We start from the raw sequence: 18504 nt of genomic DNA, 5'->3' as shown, positions 1-18504 counted from the left end.
TTTAGAACAATTTTTCTTGAATAAAAACTTTTCAAATCGAGAGATGGCGCTAAACATCAGTTTTTAACTTATTTTTATCTCTATCTTTCTTCTATTATTTTCTCTCTTTGTTTAAATTTGTGTTTCATTTGCGGCACTCTAGAGATGGCGCTGATATCAGAATTTTTATTCTATCTCTGTCTTTCTCCCATTATTTATTCTCCTTGTCTATACTTATATTTTACGACATTATAGAGATGGCGCTCGCGAATTTTTATTCTATCTCTTATTATTATTAAAAAAAAAATATTAATTATGAATGAATGGATGTAATTTTTTCTCACATATTTAAATTTAATTATATAATTATTAATAAATATGATATTATCTAGCATAAAATGTTATTTTTCTTTCGAAAAGCAGAGTAATAATTTCTGAATGTACATTAACCTAAAAAACGCTTATTTTCATATGAGTCTTGATAAAGTACGTTTCGATAAAGCTCGGTGAACGATTGTCTAGATATAAGTGAAACATAACGTTAAAAAGAAATATGTTTCAGCCGAATTTTCGCGTTAAACTCGATTTAAGTAAATTTTACAATGATGCGCGTCGTTTTTCTTGGATTTTTGTCGACAGTACAAATATGTTTCAAATTAGTCATTTAAAACAGCATATTACGGAATTGTTGAATATCAATGAACCATTCCATTTATTACTAAATGAAAACGAATATTTACCACCCAGCGAGAATATACGCATTTTAAAAGAAAATGAAATAATTCTGTGAGAATTTAAAAAAAATATATATATAAAAATCTATCGTGTTATTTATATGAAACTGTTGCAGGGTTTCTCCTGGATCTGGATTAAATAGCCACTTTGATTTATCTATAAATAATCACTTCGACTCAATTACAATTTCACCAAATGAGAAAAATATACAAGAGTTAGAGAATAGTTTTAGGAGCCCAAATGAAACTAAAAATTTATGTCAAAAGCAATTAAAAATATCAAGTGTCACGAATATATCTCAAAATGGTAAGAACATATAATGAAATAATTAACATAATCAAATTAAAATCTATTGATATAAATTTTACAGAAAAATTTGATATATCTACAAATCTCTTCACATGTCCAAAAAGAAAACGTGTAAGACATAGAAAAAAGAAAATAACAGATGAAGAAACAGTGATACAAAAAAAAGAAAATGAATTAAACAAACCTAAAATTATTAATTCTTATATTATTCCTTTTGGCAAACATATTCGTTTTGATGATTTAGAAGATAATGATATTGAGGAAAGAAAGCCTAAATGTCAACAAATAATGAATGGAACTAATACAACTCATGTATCACCTTCTCATGAATTAGCTAATTTATTATCATTAAGTAATAATTCTACTCCTGTTACTTTTACAAATATTAAAAATACAAATATTAAAGTAAAAGAAATACAGGACCCATGTGAAAAAATAGAATCTCATGAAAATAAAAGCATAGCTTCAACTAATAATATTAATTTAGAAAAATTATTAAATATAGATTTCAAAACATATCCAATTATGATAGAAAAACCACAACTTAAGGATATTATTGCATTTAAGGTAATTTAAAATATTAATATTTATTATAATATATATATATATATATATATAATTAATTAATTTTCAGATGCTCAAAATTGGATCAGATTATACACCACAAATATCAGACTTTATTGTAGCAGAGATTTTATCTTATTGTCCAGAAACATCAGTATATATTCTTAAAATATTACGTATGTGATTTTTTATTAATATATATATATATCAAAAAAGAAATTATTATTATATATTTTTGATTATTTATAATGACATATTTATTTATAGGAGGTTTATCTGAAGTGCAAGTACCAATAGGAAAATTTACAGTTATGGAAGATACAGTAGAACAAACAATGAATGATACAATTACATTAAATTATGCACAAATAATGGAACCTCGATCTATATTTATACATAATACAGATAAAGAAACTACTTCAAATATAGATCAAACAATTACTCCAGATATAGATAAAACAATTACTCCAGATATAGATAAAACAATTATTCCAGATTTAAATAAAGCAATTAATTGTTAATTAAATATCGATTATGTATTAAATAAATACATATAAATAAATATATATATTTTATATATTACAGATTAAATATTTTTATGTAAAATAAAATATATTGAAAATATATTAGAAAAGAGAATAGAATATTGCTCTTATAAAAGAGAATAAAATATATTGCTTCATTATCATACTGATATATAATTTATATATGATGATTGAAAATAATAGAATTATTTGTAATACGTACATTTTTTGTAGTATTGAAGTGTAGAATTCTTGATATGAGCAATTATCGTTGATTGAATTGGAATTATTAAAGACTTCAATAAAATTTTATTGTACATTGCAACAATAATGAAGTAAATTTCATTTAATTTCACATAAACTGAAAGACGTATTATTTATAAATAAATTTTATCACGAACGACAACTTTGTATTCACTCTATCGTTAATTTTGATCAAAATCAAAATCACTAACTTTAAAATAGAAATTATATAATCACTTTTACAATCACTTCTACTTTATTTTAAAAATTTTAATAACTATGGCCGTCAAATCAAGCTTGATCGAACCTTTTTTCTTAGTCTCGTTTTGATTGGTTGATTTCGTTCCACCAATAAGATTCAAATGCTTGAAATATTGGATAATTGAAATCTTACATAATTCGCTTATTCTTATTCTTAGAAACATGAAATATATAATTTTATAGAAATATAACATAAATATATTTTTTTTTAATAAAAGAATAAAAATTACTCAAATATATAATATATACAATATATATATCTTATGATTATTCTGTTAATAAATTAAACAGTTTACGTTAACTTAATAGATACTTTTTAATCAACGTAGTATTGATATAATATAACAGTACATATAATGTGAACTAATAATATTAAAGGAAAGAAACTTTGTCTCTAAAGTTTATGGAAGTCATGAAAATTAAATTTTGAAGAAGTATTTTTTGTAAAAATATACATGTATATATTTATCATAAAAATTTTTCATATTTTATTTTATGATTTATATTTTCCATATTTAACGAATATGAAAAAGATTAATAAATTGATTAATAATGCGTCGATTAATCTTCTTTTATTTTTATTTATTTTTTTTTTTTCTATATTTATACGAATTTGATTAAAAATGATGTTGCGCAATAAAATCAAATAATTTTGCATCTATATTTTATTATCAATCAAAAACGAAAATACAAATTGAAATTTGAATTTAATCGATGGCTAACTAATTTATCATCGTACGATATCGTGTTATGCAGTTAAATTTGCTTTCATATTTCCGGTATTGTCGAACCATTCATCCTTTGGCAACGAATCTAATCACGAGATATCTGAGATTAATTTCAGGGTAGTAACGAACGCAATAGGGATTAATAGAAAGCAGTTTGTATGTAATTTACTTCAGAGAGTGATCATGTATTCGTATAACTTTTCCAGTTGTACGATTAATAACACTTACTCAAAGAAAATGGCAATACTCTCTTGAAAATCTAGACTTAATATTCCTTCATCTGGCGCCCTTTATCTCTCATAATCGATCAATTAAAGGACCAAGCAAAATGAAATACTATAATTAATTACAACTTATCGTAGAATCTTCGTTTTATTTCTGTCTACTTTCCTTTCTTTCTCTTTCTCTTTCCCTTATTTTCTCAAACTCTCTGATTATAAAACTATTTTTACTCTACGTTACATCCTTTCTTTCTGTCACGTCTCCTTTCAATACTTCATTAGCCATGGATAGCTTGTATAAGATGAAGATTAACTCGATTCACAGTCGATTCTGGCGCCATAATACTCACTATCTGTGATATTTTTGATATCATTCTCTTTTGTAACCAACAATCTATTGCCATCAATTTCGAAAAACATGTATCACGTGAAAGGAAAAGGAAACGAGTCTCATAAAGTTCGTTCCATCGTTTGATCGTTCCCAATATTCGACATCATTTTCCGTGTATCGAAACTAGATATGTCGATAATTTCATAGATAAGTAATATTTCCGATTATATAGGTTACAATCGTGTACATATATCGAATGATACACGATTCCTGACACGATGATATATATACACATGTATCTGTGCACTCGTCTATCAATGAAATTTAACCCGTTCTTCAATTACGAATCTTTCAACGTACGATTCTATAATACAGTTATTATTTAAACATTGTGTCCACGACACAATTTTCGCATTTCCTTCTTCTCTGTAGAAAAATAAAAGGCCAACCGAGGTAATCATCGCGGAACTAACAACGTAACAGTGTAAATATTTGCGCTGACCGAATAGAGGAAGTTTGATAATTCGTGTAATTTCATCTTTACATTGTCTTGTTTTGTCTCTGTATAACTTTTGGAAACATTTCATTCTTTTTTTTGATTCACACGTAATTTCATGCATGATTTTATACATTGCTCGACATTCATTCGATCGATTTCAATCTCTTCTAATGATTTTATTGAATATTGAAATATAGTAATATTTGTCAATTTCAAATTGACCAAGATCCTTTGAAGAGATGCAAACTCATTAATTTATTAGTGTAACCTATTAAAACCATTCGAATATTTCAATTAAAATTAAAATTTTCGAGCCCATCTCACGAATACTTTATCGATTTTCTAGTTTGAAAATGAAGATGCAAAAACATTATTCTCTTAATTAAACGATGATTACAAAGCAATAACTTTGATAGTATTTAAAGTTAATTAAGTCATCCAAGATCTCGTTTGTAATATTTTTGAGAATACGAAACTTATAAGAAAATTATAAGAAAATTTTTCTTGTAACCTGTAACGAAGCGTTCGATTTCTCGAAGAGTTCAGGAGGAAAATTACGAATACTAAAACCGAATAGCCATAATATAATATAATATCCACTAAATTTACGGGCAGAGCAACATCCCGATAGACACTGGTAGCTCTATCATGAAAAAGGTTGCTCATAAAGCACGCTCGATTCCAACACGTTTAACGATCTTCTTCCTGTTAATAAAATCTGCTCTCGAGAAAAAAAACTTTTGCCAAACTACCGCCAACCTGAAAATTTTTTACTGTTATGTCTTGTCAAGGGTTAATAAGTCGTAACATTCATCAAACAGTTATCAATTCTTAATAAAAAAAATCTTTTTCTAATGGAATTTTATAAAAACTTTTATAAATACTTGAGCTTCCATTCGAAATTTTAATTCTTACGAAATATTCTGATCTTATTATATTCTGATATTATGATCTTATGAATTTTTATGGAAATATTCAAAATTTTCTTAAAATTAATGACATTAAATGATTTTTGATTCTATAACTTGATTTCGAGCAATTTAAAATGTTAAAAACTTACTTTTTGTTAATAATGCAATCTATGTTTCCATTTTCGATTTCATATAGATGCAATATCAAAACTTATTTTAATATAATGACTCAAATTAATAATTATTGTAAACGAGAAATGTATAATTCGAATAATTTCGATAATTTTGACCATTTACATCGATACAATTTGATATTATCATCGATCTTCAAACAATTATTTGAGAGTTGTTCAAAAAAAACATTCACTAGTCCATCATTGGCTTCGATACACCGCGAGATTGCATTCCTTTAAACTTAATCATCCTTCGCACGGATTTTGTGCGAAGGATGCTCAAACGGCTTTCCACAAGAAGGTCGATTCAATCTCTTCACAGATTGCAACGTGATACGAATCTCATGTAAATTCGCCAAGTATCCGGACGAAAGGGTCAATTGTTCAAGGGTGGTGTGCGCGATGATTGCGTCTATATCCGTGAGTTGGTGCACGTCGTGCAGTCAGGAAGTTGGCTAGATTGAAGGCTTCCAGGTCGTTCCAGGTAACCTTTTCTCCATCCCATTATCGTGGTGCATTCGCGCGTACCATCATCGTTGTATTATAAAGGTTTATATCGGATGTATATCGTTACAGTGACAGGCGATAATTGATTCCCTTCAGTTCTCGAAGAGAAAATTATTCTTCGAAATTCGTAAGAAAAGAAAGAAAGAGAAAGAAAAAAAAAGAAAAGAAAAAGAGGATCCTTCGAGGAAGAAAAATTGATTTTGAAGAAAAACTTTGCCTTGCATTTGTCAAGATTTTGATTATGGCGCTATTCAATTATAGATACAAAAATTGGCCATAAAAATTGATATAAATTTGTAGCGATATGAAAAACGTGTGCTCGCACCGGAAGTACGGCATAAAGACGCCAGTGACGGCGTCGTAAATTGAAACGAATATTACTGTAAAACGTTATCGATACCTCGTATCGTTTATGGACGATGGTTATTTATCAGCGACCCCGTTCCGATAAACAACCGGAAAAACATGCTATTTGGAGAGGAAGGAAGTTAAAAATGTCCGACGCATCGACAGATTTTTCTCGCGTTCTTTTCCCCCGTTTAAGATAAGTCTGTTTTAGAATATGACCTTATTCTAAGGAAGACGACCCTATTCCTCGAGACGCAAAAATATTTCGGTCGAATAAATCAATAATCGCGGCACGGGGTCATCGTTAAAAATAGTTGCCGAGTAAAAAAGTAATTAACAAATGGATCGTTTCTTATCGACATCGAGGGGTTGGAAACTGTGTTTACGCAACCTGATATTTATACGGTTCTCTCGTTCGTGAGTGTTTATTAAAGAGATATCTCAATTAGTTGCACGGTAGATGTATGATTGGCTTATTTTGGAAAGAAATTAATTAAATGTGAAAAAAAAAGTATAATTCGGGATTAACGCAATGGTGTGAACTAACAGGATATAGGACTAACAGGATTTTGAAAGGAAGAAAGAACGATTTCTTATCCTTCTGAAATGATTTACGATGGAAACGAAAAACGAGACGTTAAAAAGATTTATATTGTAAAGTGTACAGGATTTGCCAGTAGTACACCTCGATATTCGATGCGACGAGTTGCATTAGCGCAGTAGCAAAAATGTAGGGAAAGAAAACACGGTTGGCAAGATATCGGTGGCGATTTAAGTAATATTTCTCAGAGATTTACTGGAAATTGACGTTCACAGTACACATTGTGAAAGAAAATAGTCGGTTAATGATCCCACAACTCAATTTCGACGTTTTAATTGATCGTACATTTTAAAGAAAATCTATCGATACGAAAGGAGGATCTTGGAAGTATTTCCTTGATAAAAAGGACTAGTGATAATCTTTGAAAAAGTTTGATCGAAATAGCCGAGATATTTGTTGTGAAAGGATGAGCGGCAAAAGTTTCCATTAAAGAATCGTCTGTCGATGTTTTGAACATCCTTGAAACGCTTCCTTTTAAGAGGAAATGCGAGGGGATTAAAAAAAAAATATCAGGTATAATCAATAAAACAGCACAAGAGGTAGAGCTTCTAAGATTACTCGAAGAAATAAATCTATCGTGGCTCTCCCTCGTATTTTATTTTATTTTCTACTCGTTTATCTTGGTATGAATAATTTCGAAACAAGAGACGAAGTGGCTATATAAATAGGATATATTCTTTATATAGCCTTAGAATTAAATTCCAATTTTGCAACGTTTAATTTTTTCTTATTTTGTAATTCAATTTCTCCTTTGTTTTATTCTACAATAATCTTTTGATTATTCTAATAATAATAAAAAGAAACTATCAAAATATAGATCAAATCAAACGATTTGAGTTTGGGAGAAAAAAAAACTTTTATAACATCACGATTGTTGCTAAACATATATCGATCAATTTAATGAACTATTAAATCGATTTTATTACGAAAACAACGATTACGAAACAAATAAACTGATTTTCTTTCCCATATGATTCTCAAATGAATTTCGAATGGGGAGTAAACTAGTAATTATATGGAGATAAGTAATTATATGGAGAAAACCGAAATGTAAATTACTTTTAATGGAATAATATATCATGGTAATGAGCTAGACGACCTCATAGATCCTTTAAAGTAATTGCTATTGCACTCCCACAGATATTGATACGAGATTGGAATCCATAATTCAGCATTGAGTCTAATCCTAATCCACAATATTAAAATCTATTAATATCGAGCGAAATTTCTATGATTATATAAATAAGGACATTTCGTTTATCGTACGAAATAAAATGTCTCATTTGCTTTTCGATATTTTAAAATCGAAATTGTCTTGATTTAAATATTTATGAATCAAGATAATAACGTGCATTTATGTACAAGATTTGTATAAATATTGGTGGAATATCGAGCGAGGATGAGAATTTATTTGGCGAAACTCAAAATTATATTGTTTTTCCTCGATGGGCGGAATTATTCATTATATATCTTCCTCTGATTTGCACTTTTATCATTTCTCTCGCTTCTTTATCAACAAGTAAACAACAATAGTTCGATAAAGTTGCGTTTTCTCGCAAATAAGTCAAAGCCTATAAGATATAAAGCTTTTTTTGCCACTTTGAATATCTTCAGGAATTCGCGTGCGAAGAACAGAGGAATTTTTCGATTTGTTCGAATTATCTCAAGCATTATTTCATTATCTCAAGAATTCATTATCTCAAGTCACGAATTTTATCACTGGACGCACTTCATACGTGACCACTTACGCTGAAGATCCATCGTACATTATTATTACATAATATTCTTTAAGCAAGCCACGTTCGTACCGATAATAAACCGCGCCACTTTGGCAAAGTGCATTCCGTAATTCGACCAAACACTGAAAATTTCACGAATACAAAGTGTCTTTTCTGCGTGTAACATCCGTAACAATCCGTTACGAAAGTATTATTCGCTTCGAAAATATCTACGAATGTATTTCTTTAATGTTACTCCGACCACCACAGATCATATGCGCATTGCGCAATTGTGCAACGCAGCATCCCATTATTATATCCTTTATCCACGTGATCGCGCGTGATATCTGTTTCCCGTCGTGTCGAGTTACTCTTCGATCATCAACCGCAAGAGATTCGTAAATCGTTCGACGAAACGTGGAAGATAAAGCTCTTGCTCGTCCAGAGAGATTCAAGTTCACCGAGTCGAAATTTTACGACGAGAATAACCGATGTACCGTCGCGCAAAGGTCTTTGTCTCTTTGCTAAGATCTCGGATGAAATCGGATTGAGACGGTGGACGAAAAGCGGCATGCGGCATATTGCCGTTGAATCTCTGTTACGTGCCGCGTTTAGGAAGATAGGCATTACGGAGATAAGGATTATGGAAGGATATGTATCTTCCTCGTAGAAATTTGATTCTTTGAATCAAGTAACAGAGTAGCATTCCACAGTTGGAAATTTCTTAGTTCTTTGTTAGATTGACTTTTGTAATCTTTCCTTTTATCTCGTCTTTCCTTAGTTAAAATTGTCTATCTGGCGTTCCTTTTTTGCCGTAACCTTTCAAGATACATTGAAATATCTTTAAGTTTTGAGTAAAAAAAGTTGGAAAGGGATACTTTATAGGGATTTAGAATCAATGATATAATTTATTTTTTTCTTCTTTAGGAAAGGGAATACAAAGGAAATGATGAAAACCTTACTTTTCATACTGAATGTTAACTAATAAAAAGAGAGTAATCTTTCAAATTGTTTATAAAAATTTATAACTAAACTATGGATAAGCATTTATGCAAAATTTAAATGTACAAAAATCTGCAGCTACTCCAAGCTACATTTTTTTAGACACGTACTTATAAATTTAATTTTGCATAAAAAAATACGCACTCATATCAGATAATTTGAAAATTATCCAAAATTTGTATGAAATTCCCGAACATCCAACTTAACAAAAATTATCTTAATACTTTTCTGTATCCTCTGCATCTTCTCACCTAATTTATTTGTTCCATAGCAATCCATGAACTTCTTTCGAGCCCCAAAAGAGCATTACACGTAATTAACGGGGGTCAACAAAGTCCAGAGATCTTTCTATCGAGGGAAAAGGGGCAACAAGACAATATCTTCGCGAGATTTTACCGTTCCCTCGAGATTATTGTTCCAGCATCACCGGAAGCAGCTTCGAAACCAGCAATCTCAATGAGGAGAGGAACAGTTTCGAATCTTTGGAAATCCTTGGAAAGAGGGGGAGGAGGAACCACGAGGCTAGAGAATAAGAATAAAAAAAAAAGAAAAAAGAAGAGTCGAGAAGGATGAAGAAAAGAAATGGTTGAAAGTCGAGGTTTAATTTAATCGGGCAGAGTGTTGAAGAGTGTTGAGTCGAGGCGCTTGCGCAGCCGTCGTGCGTTCCTGGACCACCACCGACCATGCTCTAGTATCACACGCCGACGTCGTGGTGGTGTTCGTTGTCGTCGTCGCGACGCCCAGTGACCGTGCCGTCCGCGTCTCTTCGAGCAGTACGCGTCCACACGTCGCGACGACACGGATTCGGATCGTGCACCCAGTCGCCGTTCCATCCTCGAGTGCTCGTGAATTTCGATCGAAACGTTGAACCCTTTGTGCACGTGATCCTGTACGAGATTCTATCATCTTCGTTCGTCGTGCCGTTCTCCTCCCTGTGCACGAGATCCTTCTGTGAACGTCTCTTCTTCATTCGGCGGAAAACGATGTGGCCAACAGGTCGACTCGTGTCGTCGCACAGGAGTCGAGGAGATTGAGAAGGTAAGAGGGGATATATGATAATCTGATCGCGGAAGTTCGAAGTGATCGATGAAGTGAACGTCGTAAAATTGGAGATGGGTAGGGAGAAACTTGAATTTAGCGGGCGAATTTCGAGCGCGGGGATGGACCACGAGAGTGTCACGTTCCCAAGGATCTTGATCGAACTCTCTCGATATATCCAAGAGAAACTCCCGTGGGACTGGATCATCTTTCGCGAGCTTGTTAACGTTCCAACAGGTCGTTGACAGACAGAGTTGAACGAAGTCGTAAAACGCGTGTACCAGACACGAAATTCGTGCGTGCACGATGATTTCACATGCGACATCGTTGTGATGACATCTTTCTCTTTCTCTCTTTTTCTTTTCCTCTCTTCTCTCTAAAAATATAATATGCTGGAGTAAACGAGACGACGCGACGCGTTTATTTACACGACGCGTGGAAATTATACTCGGGTGGTATGAAAGAAATATGGAGTTGAATAATTCATGTGTTTATGAACGAACATTTTCATGGCATATTCGTGGCATAAATGTTGCATGCTAACTGATACGGGCGGATGTCGACGCTTGAACGCTTTCGAAATTTTATTTATTTATTTTAAGCGATCTCGAACGATCTTTTTTCGCGTCGAAAGATCGGAAGGGGAGGAAAGAGGAAAAATCAGGTGTTAAAAGCGATTCTATTTTTTTTTTTGTAAACTCGTCGTCGAGAGAAGGTTGAAAAGAGAGCGTATCGCACTCTTTCTTTTTAAACGGTAAGGGTGTATTGACCGAAGCTCCACGTGTACATCGCCGTTTCCCACTTTTATTTACTCTTCGGTTGAAAACTGGAATTTCGGCGGGATATTCATCGAGATGGAAAAGCGGGACAACGTTGAAAAACTTCCATCGATACTTTCTTTTCACTTGACTTGATGAAATGCTGGCAACCTAATACTTTTGCGATACGCTTTTGGGATTTAGAATGAAACATATTGTATTTCGGATATATAGATATAGTAGATCGAAGCTTGTAATTTTAGTCCCTTTTACATACGATTTTTATTAAAAATCTGTACTTGAAACTTTCTTTTCTTGGAAATTATATTTTTACATTTTTACAGTCGAACTGAACTTATTCTTAATCAAGTATTCTATAATAAAAAAAAAGATAATTCATAACTTTTTGCATATATCAATTTTTTTTCACAAAAAGTTACATTAATTTATACAAAACTAAAAGTTTGAGTATTCGAAAATTTTTTAAATTTAGATATATTTTACTTGTTTTTACTTGCTGTAGATTATAATGTTTAAAATTAGAGATTTTAGATTTTAGAATTATTCAGAAATCAGGAATTGAATATCGAAAATTTTGATTAGCCGTTTACACAAAAGATTTATTTAAGCTTACAAAAATAGTTTTTTTCTTATCACGACGGATTGTTTGCAAGATTGAACAAATCCAACGCAGAAAATTTCCTTTCATATTCGACTCGTAATAATCGAGGTCGCACGATGCGGGATGGAAAATTGTCAAAGGTGACACTCGAAACGCGAATACGCGCGAACGTGCGAAAAAATGGCGGACCTTGTTCCACGCTTCGATACATCTTTTCATCACGGATGCGAGAGAATATTCACGATGTTCAGTCGTCCTGTTTCACCTTTCTTTTCCCCTTTTTCTGGGTCGTTTGTTATTTTATCTGACTTCGCGTACAATGCAACTTGTTCTACCCCATTCTTTTTCACCCTATTAGTCTCACGATTTTCTCGTAGCCGTGCATTTGCCACGTCGTTACACGAATGATCGTGAATATGTGAGTTTGACAGAGAATATTTCCTACTCTATATTTTATGCGATGGAATTAGATCATAGCCTATAAAATGCACTGTTTCGGCGTGTGTTCATCGTGTAAACAGATTCCATTATGACGAATGTGTTTGCGCTGAAGTTGAAAAAAAATGAGCTTGTTGACTTGGTTTTATTACCGAGATTATCGTGACCGGAGGGATTGCGTTTGTTTGACTAGCGAGGAAGGAAGAATAAGCACTATTACACTACTAGGAACTGAGAATGTATTGGAATTTTAATTTGTACTCTGATAAGTAAATGAAGTAAATAGATTATAATCATTGCGTTCAAATTTATTATTCAAATAGATATGAACAAGTACATACAAATATTTTTCAATTATTTCAAATTGCCTCATTATTATTTTCAAGTAAATTAAAATGGAAATAAAATATTGCTGTTTAATTTTTGTTCAATCACAATGGAATTCCATTGTGTATATAATTATTGATAAGCATTGTTATTAAAATTACCGTGGCATCTTTATAATTCTATGAAAAAATAATAATCGTTAAAAACTTTGAAAACTTTGAGGATTCGATCTTTCGATTCAATCATTTCGTTCTATTTATTTCGAAGAAATAAGTTTGAAATTTTAATAAACAACTTCGAAAACATTGTATATAGATAAAGATCTTTTGTTTCTGCTATTGTTTCCAAAAGTCGAACAGCTCGAATCTTGGAATGGTAAGCGAAACAATAGATCTCGAGGAGAATAGAAGAAAAGCAAAAAACGTAATGAATAAAGAATAATAAAGAATAATAAAGCATCGTCAAAAATGGTTGCAAAGAAGTGTTGTTTCACCTGTGAAAATTATATAGATAATTTACATAAAATGGACAACATTCGTGTTTTTTCAATAACACGATATACAATTTTCTCCATTCTGGCATATATTATAGCGAATAAGTCAAGGAATGAGTGGAAAAGTTTCATCTCGATTAAGTAAATATCCATCAAATTCAACGTGTTGTTACTTCCAATTAATCATGAGTAATACGTATGTGTGCGAGACTTCTATCGATCGGGAAAAGTATCTATAAATTACATAACACTCTATCAAATGCTATCAGTAATAACGAGATGAATGATTAAATTAATTGGAAACGAGAAAATTAAAAATATTATATATTATATAGAGACGATATTTAAGGGATTGCTTAGTGCAGTATATATGCTATAAAGTTAAATTAAAAAAAATAAGTCGATCTAGTATTCTTCGTTGGTTATTTTCAATATGTGTGCTCACTTAAAAAAAAAATATATATATATATATTTATACAAATATAAATTATTTAATTTATAATTTGACTAAAAATGCACACAGTTAAAATTTATAATTTTTATACCAAATATTAAAGTTTCATTAGAAGTTTTTCTAATATTTTTTAAATGAAAATATTTTAAAATTTTATCACTAAAAAACAAAATGGCAGATAATTAAGAATCACAGAAAAAGATTATACAAATATAATCGCAATTGTTTGATAAGAAATAATTTCGATATTTATTAATTTTCATCCTAATGCCAAAAGCTTTTAAAAATTGATCCATGATCCAATTAAAGCTTCGAATTACAAACACCGGCTTTAAAAGAATTAAAAACGATTCGATACTAAAATTGCTAAGCAGGGGGGTTAAATTTTGCATAATCCAGGGGCTCAATGGAAGCAGAAGAAGCGGTATATGCAAGTTTTATCAGCAAAGCCAGTTTCCACTAAACTTCACGAATTACCTCTATGTACACCATACATATTGAACTCGTGAGAACACATTCACTGTCACGGTGCTGTCACGTAAGTTTTACGTAACTTGCTCAATGTTTAATAACTTCACGTCATCGTCAGGATCCCTAAATATCTTCCAACCAGCTACGAATAATCTTCGAGTTGCCATCTTCCTCGTTCTTATTCCTCTTTTTCTTATAACACGTCACAGGAGCAAAGCTATGAAAGAAGATTCGTGTTCATTAGTGTGACAGCTGTGATTCGACCAAGAACTCGGTTAGATTTCTAGATATATACGTGGCAATAATATAAATATGTGACAAGATGACCTATATGTTGCGAAAATTTGATGGATCGATCGTGTCCTGCTGCGTTGTAAGTAATTATGTTTATAAATATTGTTTCAGGAGGTTAAGCTCTGTTCGTTTGTCCTATGTCTAAAATTAAATAATTAAAAAAACTTTTGTAACGAGGCAGGTTTTTGCTCTCTTATATATTTTTATCAGCATTTTTTCATGTAAATATGTTTTCTTAGAAAAATAATTTAACTTAAGAAATGGATTCTTTTTATTTTTAAATCTTCTGATATATAAATTCTAATTGTCGAATATTCTTTAGTACGGTTTAATTCTCCATTAAGAATTTAGAATTAAAATTTATGTAATTGTTAGAAATATTCACTATTATGGATTTTTTGTCCATCGTTGAAAAATAACAATTCTATATCGGTTATGTTGCGGTTTCATATGCATCATAAAAATTTTTCCATTGAAATTGTAAAAATTTTTTGGGATCCATTGTTTTCGCGATGTTCAATAGAACAAAAAGAATCATTCGATATTAAATTTGGTATAGAGATAGACAAAAGTCAAATTTTTTCAAATAAAAAAAAATTAAATTGCGAATTCAACGCTAATTTCTTTAATTGGATTGATTTTAATATCACGAGTTGTTTGAAAGGATATTAAAAAATTATGAATTATAATATTGCTTTCGACCGATTTGTAATTAAACATTTTATCTAATTTTCCAATTAACGTTCAATTAATACGTATAATAAAATACGTAATAAAATACATATCTTCATCCATTGTACAATAATATTCTGGAAAATGGCATACTGCTGGAATATTCAAATTTTTTTAATCAAACTGTTCCTTTTCCACGATAGCTATCAAATTATTATAAAATGACCTCATTCTAATACAATCAAGATTATCATACTTGCGTAGATTTACATAAAATAGATAATTGCTTCAGATAGAATCAAATTTTTATCAATAATTGGATATTCCATATAATATGCAATTTTATGGATACTTAGCTGCTTAAAAAATTGCTTTTCGTTTATTTTTAATCGTTCGTGTGATTTTCACGAATTCATATTTACATTTAATTGTAATTCACATTGACACTAGAAAGAAATTTACACAAGAAATTTACAAAGCTGTCTCCGATTGCACGCCATCCTTCAACTTTCCGGTCGATGATGCGTGTATTGGAGCATTGCATTTCCTTCTGGTCGGTTGTACCTCTTGTAAATTCGATTTATTCCAGCAAATAGCGATGAAAGGCAAAGGAGGATATTTTCATTAATGTGCTAGATCCTAACGAATGGGAATATCTCTTGAATAAATATAGAAATTTAAATTATTTAATGATCTACGAAGAAGCATCGATCGAAGGGATGATGAATATTTAATCGAATGATAGAATTTTTAAAGCTTCCAATAAAGTTAATGGCAATAAGTTTATCGTTGGAAGTTGCCCTGGTGAACGAGAAATCAATCACTCGAAACAAAAAAAGTTTTAAAACTTTTCTTCCGTAAGTTAGATAGAAATCTTGTTTGCATTTGAAGATTAGAGATGTTGAGTCAGTTAATCGCATGATTACGGCAACGAATCATGGATAAACTAGGATTTCTTTGTCTTTTTTTTCTCAACAAAGAAAGCAATAATCCCACTACTAATTGAAGAGCTTGAAATTCGAAAGAATTTCCTCCGAAACACGAAGAGATTCTCTGTCGATTCCTGAAACAAATAAAGATCCAAAGAAGAAAAGGAAAAGAAAGGAAAAAAGGACTAAATAGGAGAAATACTCTGATAAAATTAGATTTGAAGGAAGAATTCAAGAATAAGCCAAGCAAAATCAAAAGAAATAAAAAAAAAAACACAGATCCCACTATATTAGTTTCCCAAACAAGTCCATATTGCTAACGAAAAGGGATAATCCGATAGAGGAAGCTGTGACAGAACCGGGATTTCTGGCAAAAGACCAACAAACATAGACGTTTCATCTTTCTCTCTCGATTTTCACCTGAATTCAAATTTTAATCGGAAAAAAAACCAACGAGAACTTCGGGGGAGAACTTGCGAAGAAACAGATGTGCACGAGAGATAAATCGGTGCAAACAGTTCGGGTCAACGTATAGTGAAATTTCCTTTTCCTGATTCAAAAGCAGAGAAATCGAGGGAAGAAAATCGAAGGAAAAATCCTTTGGAATTCTATATCATGGAGAATCGAGAAGAAGATCGGAGAGAGAGAGAAACGCTCGGCTATTCGACCAACTTTTTATTATTTGCGAGATTTGAGAGCAGAAAAAGAGTGTAAAGAAAAAAAAGGAAGGGGAAAGGGGGGAAAAGGAGAGAAGGAAGTGATCACTTTGAGAGAATGAAGCGATGGAGAGAAGAAGAGGCGAGAAAAGGGGAAGAAATCGTAGGAACGGGCCGAATTGGCGGGGATCGGTAACAAAGAAAGTGTGTCGAGCATCGAAAACGAGCACGTAGCGAGATTTAGCCGAGCTGACGCGCGCGCGACACACACACACACACATGTTGAAACGTGGACCCCGATAAAGGGAACGTCCGCGTCCGGAGGATTTGCGGGAGTCGAGTACAAGGGAAAACACGAGCATAGAAAAGGACGGATCCACCCTGGTGGCGGTTTAGTCCTCGAGGTACCGTTTTCTGCCGCACCCTCTCAGGTTTGACATGCGCCATGACCCGTATATAGGTAACTTTCATAGGTAGGTATCTTCTCCGTAGTCTCTCTTTCTCTCTTTCTCTACTTTCTTTCGTTCTCTATTTCTATCTCTCGTTTTGTTCCATCCATAGGAACGGACACGTGTGAAAGAATACGTGAAAAACGTGCATCCATGCTGTAAGTATTCAGAAAAGGCTATTTCCATAGATAGCTCTCTGCCATAGGTACCTTTTTTTCATAGGTAACTTTTTGGAGTGGATAGTTCTTTCCGATAGAAAGCTTTCTTCATTGATATTCCTTTCTATAGGTACGATGCTATGGTCTACAGGTACCCTTTTCTATAATCTCTGCGCAACAGTAAAGTTGCTCTCACAAGATATTCTCGAAGTAAGTAACATTGCCAGGCGATACCCTTTTTTTAGGTTCTCGCCCTAACAAAGAAATGAACACGAGTAGAAAAATAGGAGTATAAAAAATATGATATTGTTATTATATATGTTTATTATATATGTTATTAGGTGTATACACGATGGTGCGTTCAGTCGAGTCCATTGTCCATTCCATTCTCCTCCAGTCACAGATAAATCCACTTGGAATTTGTTGATGAAACGCACAAGTCGGTCGAGTGCCAATGCGATGCTGGTTACCAGATATATTAAATTTCCCTGACACGAATGGTTGCACGATATGCACGTTGCTTTGATCGAGAATCGATCTCGATGCTATCTTGTCGTTAGACCAGAGTATATTTTTTTAATTGGTATTTATACAGAGTGTTAAGTCAAGTTAAAAGATCGATAATTCATATAATTTAATTGTTTTCTTTTTTTTTCAGTTTTATAATATTTAATTATAGAATTTATTTGTCAATTTGAAATTTTTCAAAAGAGGCATACCGTATTTGGAACCATATATTTCTTTCAATGTAGATTAAACGATCAAACTCGTGGATTAAAATAGTTCGAATTCCAGGAATATTTATAGCGATCATGGAACGCATTTTTCCACTAAATTTCGCGGCGAGGGATTACGTGACGTGACACGCACGAGTCTTTATCTCCTGGAAAACAGGGGGAAACGGAGGAGGCACACCCTTTTTCGATGTAAATCGAACGCGGTCAAATCGATTTTTCGCCTCTTGCCATTTGTCGAAATAGGCGAGAGAATTATATTTATATGCGGATCATACACGTGGCATCGTTGGATTTATCGAATTTAGATCATCTTTCCGCCGTTCTCCTCGTCATTTGCGGCTAAATCGTAACAGA

The 18504-nt window shown here is 32.1% G+C and overlaps 2 protein-coding genes and 1 long non-coding RNA gene across 4 annotated transcripts in view; 2 read left to right on the top strand and 1 right to left on the bottom strand.

Annotated features, from left to right (window-relative positions):
• LOC122712252 overlaps positions 1–2666 on the bottom strand; it is a 67797-nt gene extending 65131 nt beyond the window's left edge. Inside the window, exon 1 of the long non-coding RNA XR_006346293.1 lies at positions 2335–2666. This is a non-coding gene — a long non-coding RNA (uncharacterized LOC122712252). The remainder of the gene's footprint in view (positions 1–2334) is intronic.
• On the top strand, positions 449–2150 carry LOC122712249 (coilin-like). The gene is made up of 5 exons (XM_043931734.1): positions 449–765; positions 830–1020; positions 1085–1590; positions 1658–1763; positions 1855–2150. Exons 1-5 carry the CDS (start codon positions 533–535, stop codon positions 2106–2108), a joined length of 1290 nt encoding a protein of 429 aa, XP_043787669.1. The 5' UTR covers positions 449–532; the 3' UTR covers positions 2109–2150.
• Positions 2667–10407: 7741 nt separating the features above from the next.
• The window catches only part of LOC122712373 (somatostatin receptor type 2-like), a 66504-nt gene continuing 58407 nt past the window's right edge, over positions 10408–18504 (top strand). For both annotated transcript variants that reach the window (XM_043931957.1, XM_043931956.1), the window contains exon 1: positions 10408–10692. The gene's annotated coding sequence lies outside the window, so the exon portion shown is untranslated. The remainder of the gene's footprint in view (positions 10693–18504) is intronic.

Source organism: Apis laboriosa, unplaced genomic scaffold (assembly GCF_014066325.1).
Source record: "Apis laboriosa isolate Shangri-la unplaced genomic scaffold, ASM1406632v1 scaffold1_cov151, whole genome shotgun sequence".
NCBI lineage: Eukaryota > Metazoa > Arthropoda > Insecta > Hymenoptera > Apidae > Apis > Apis laboriosa.
The sequence above is the reverse complement of the archived record's forward strand: the minus strand, read 5'-3'. Positions and strand labels throughout refer to the sequence as shown.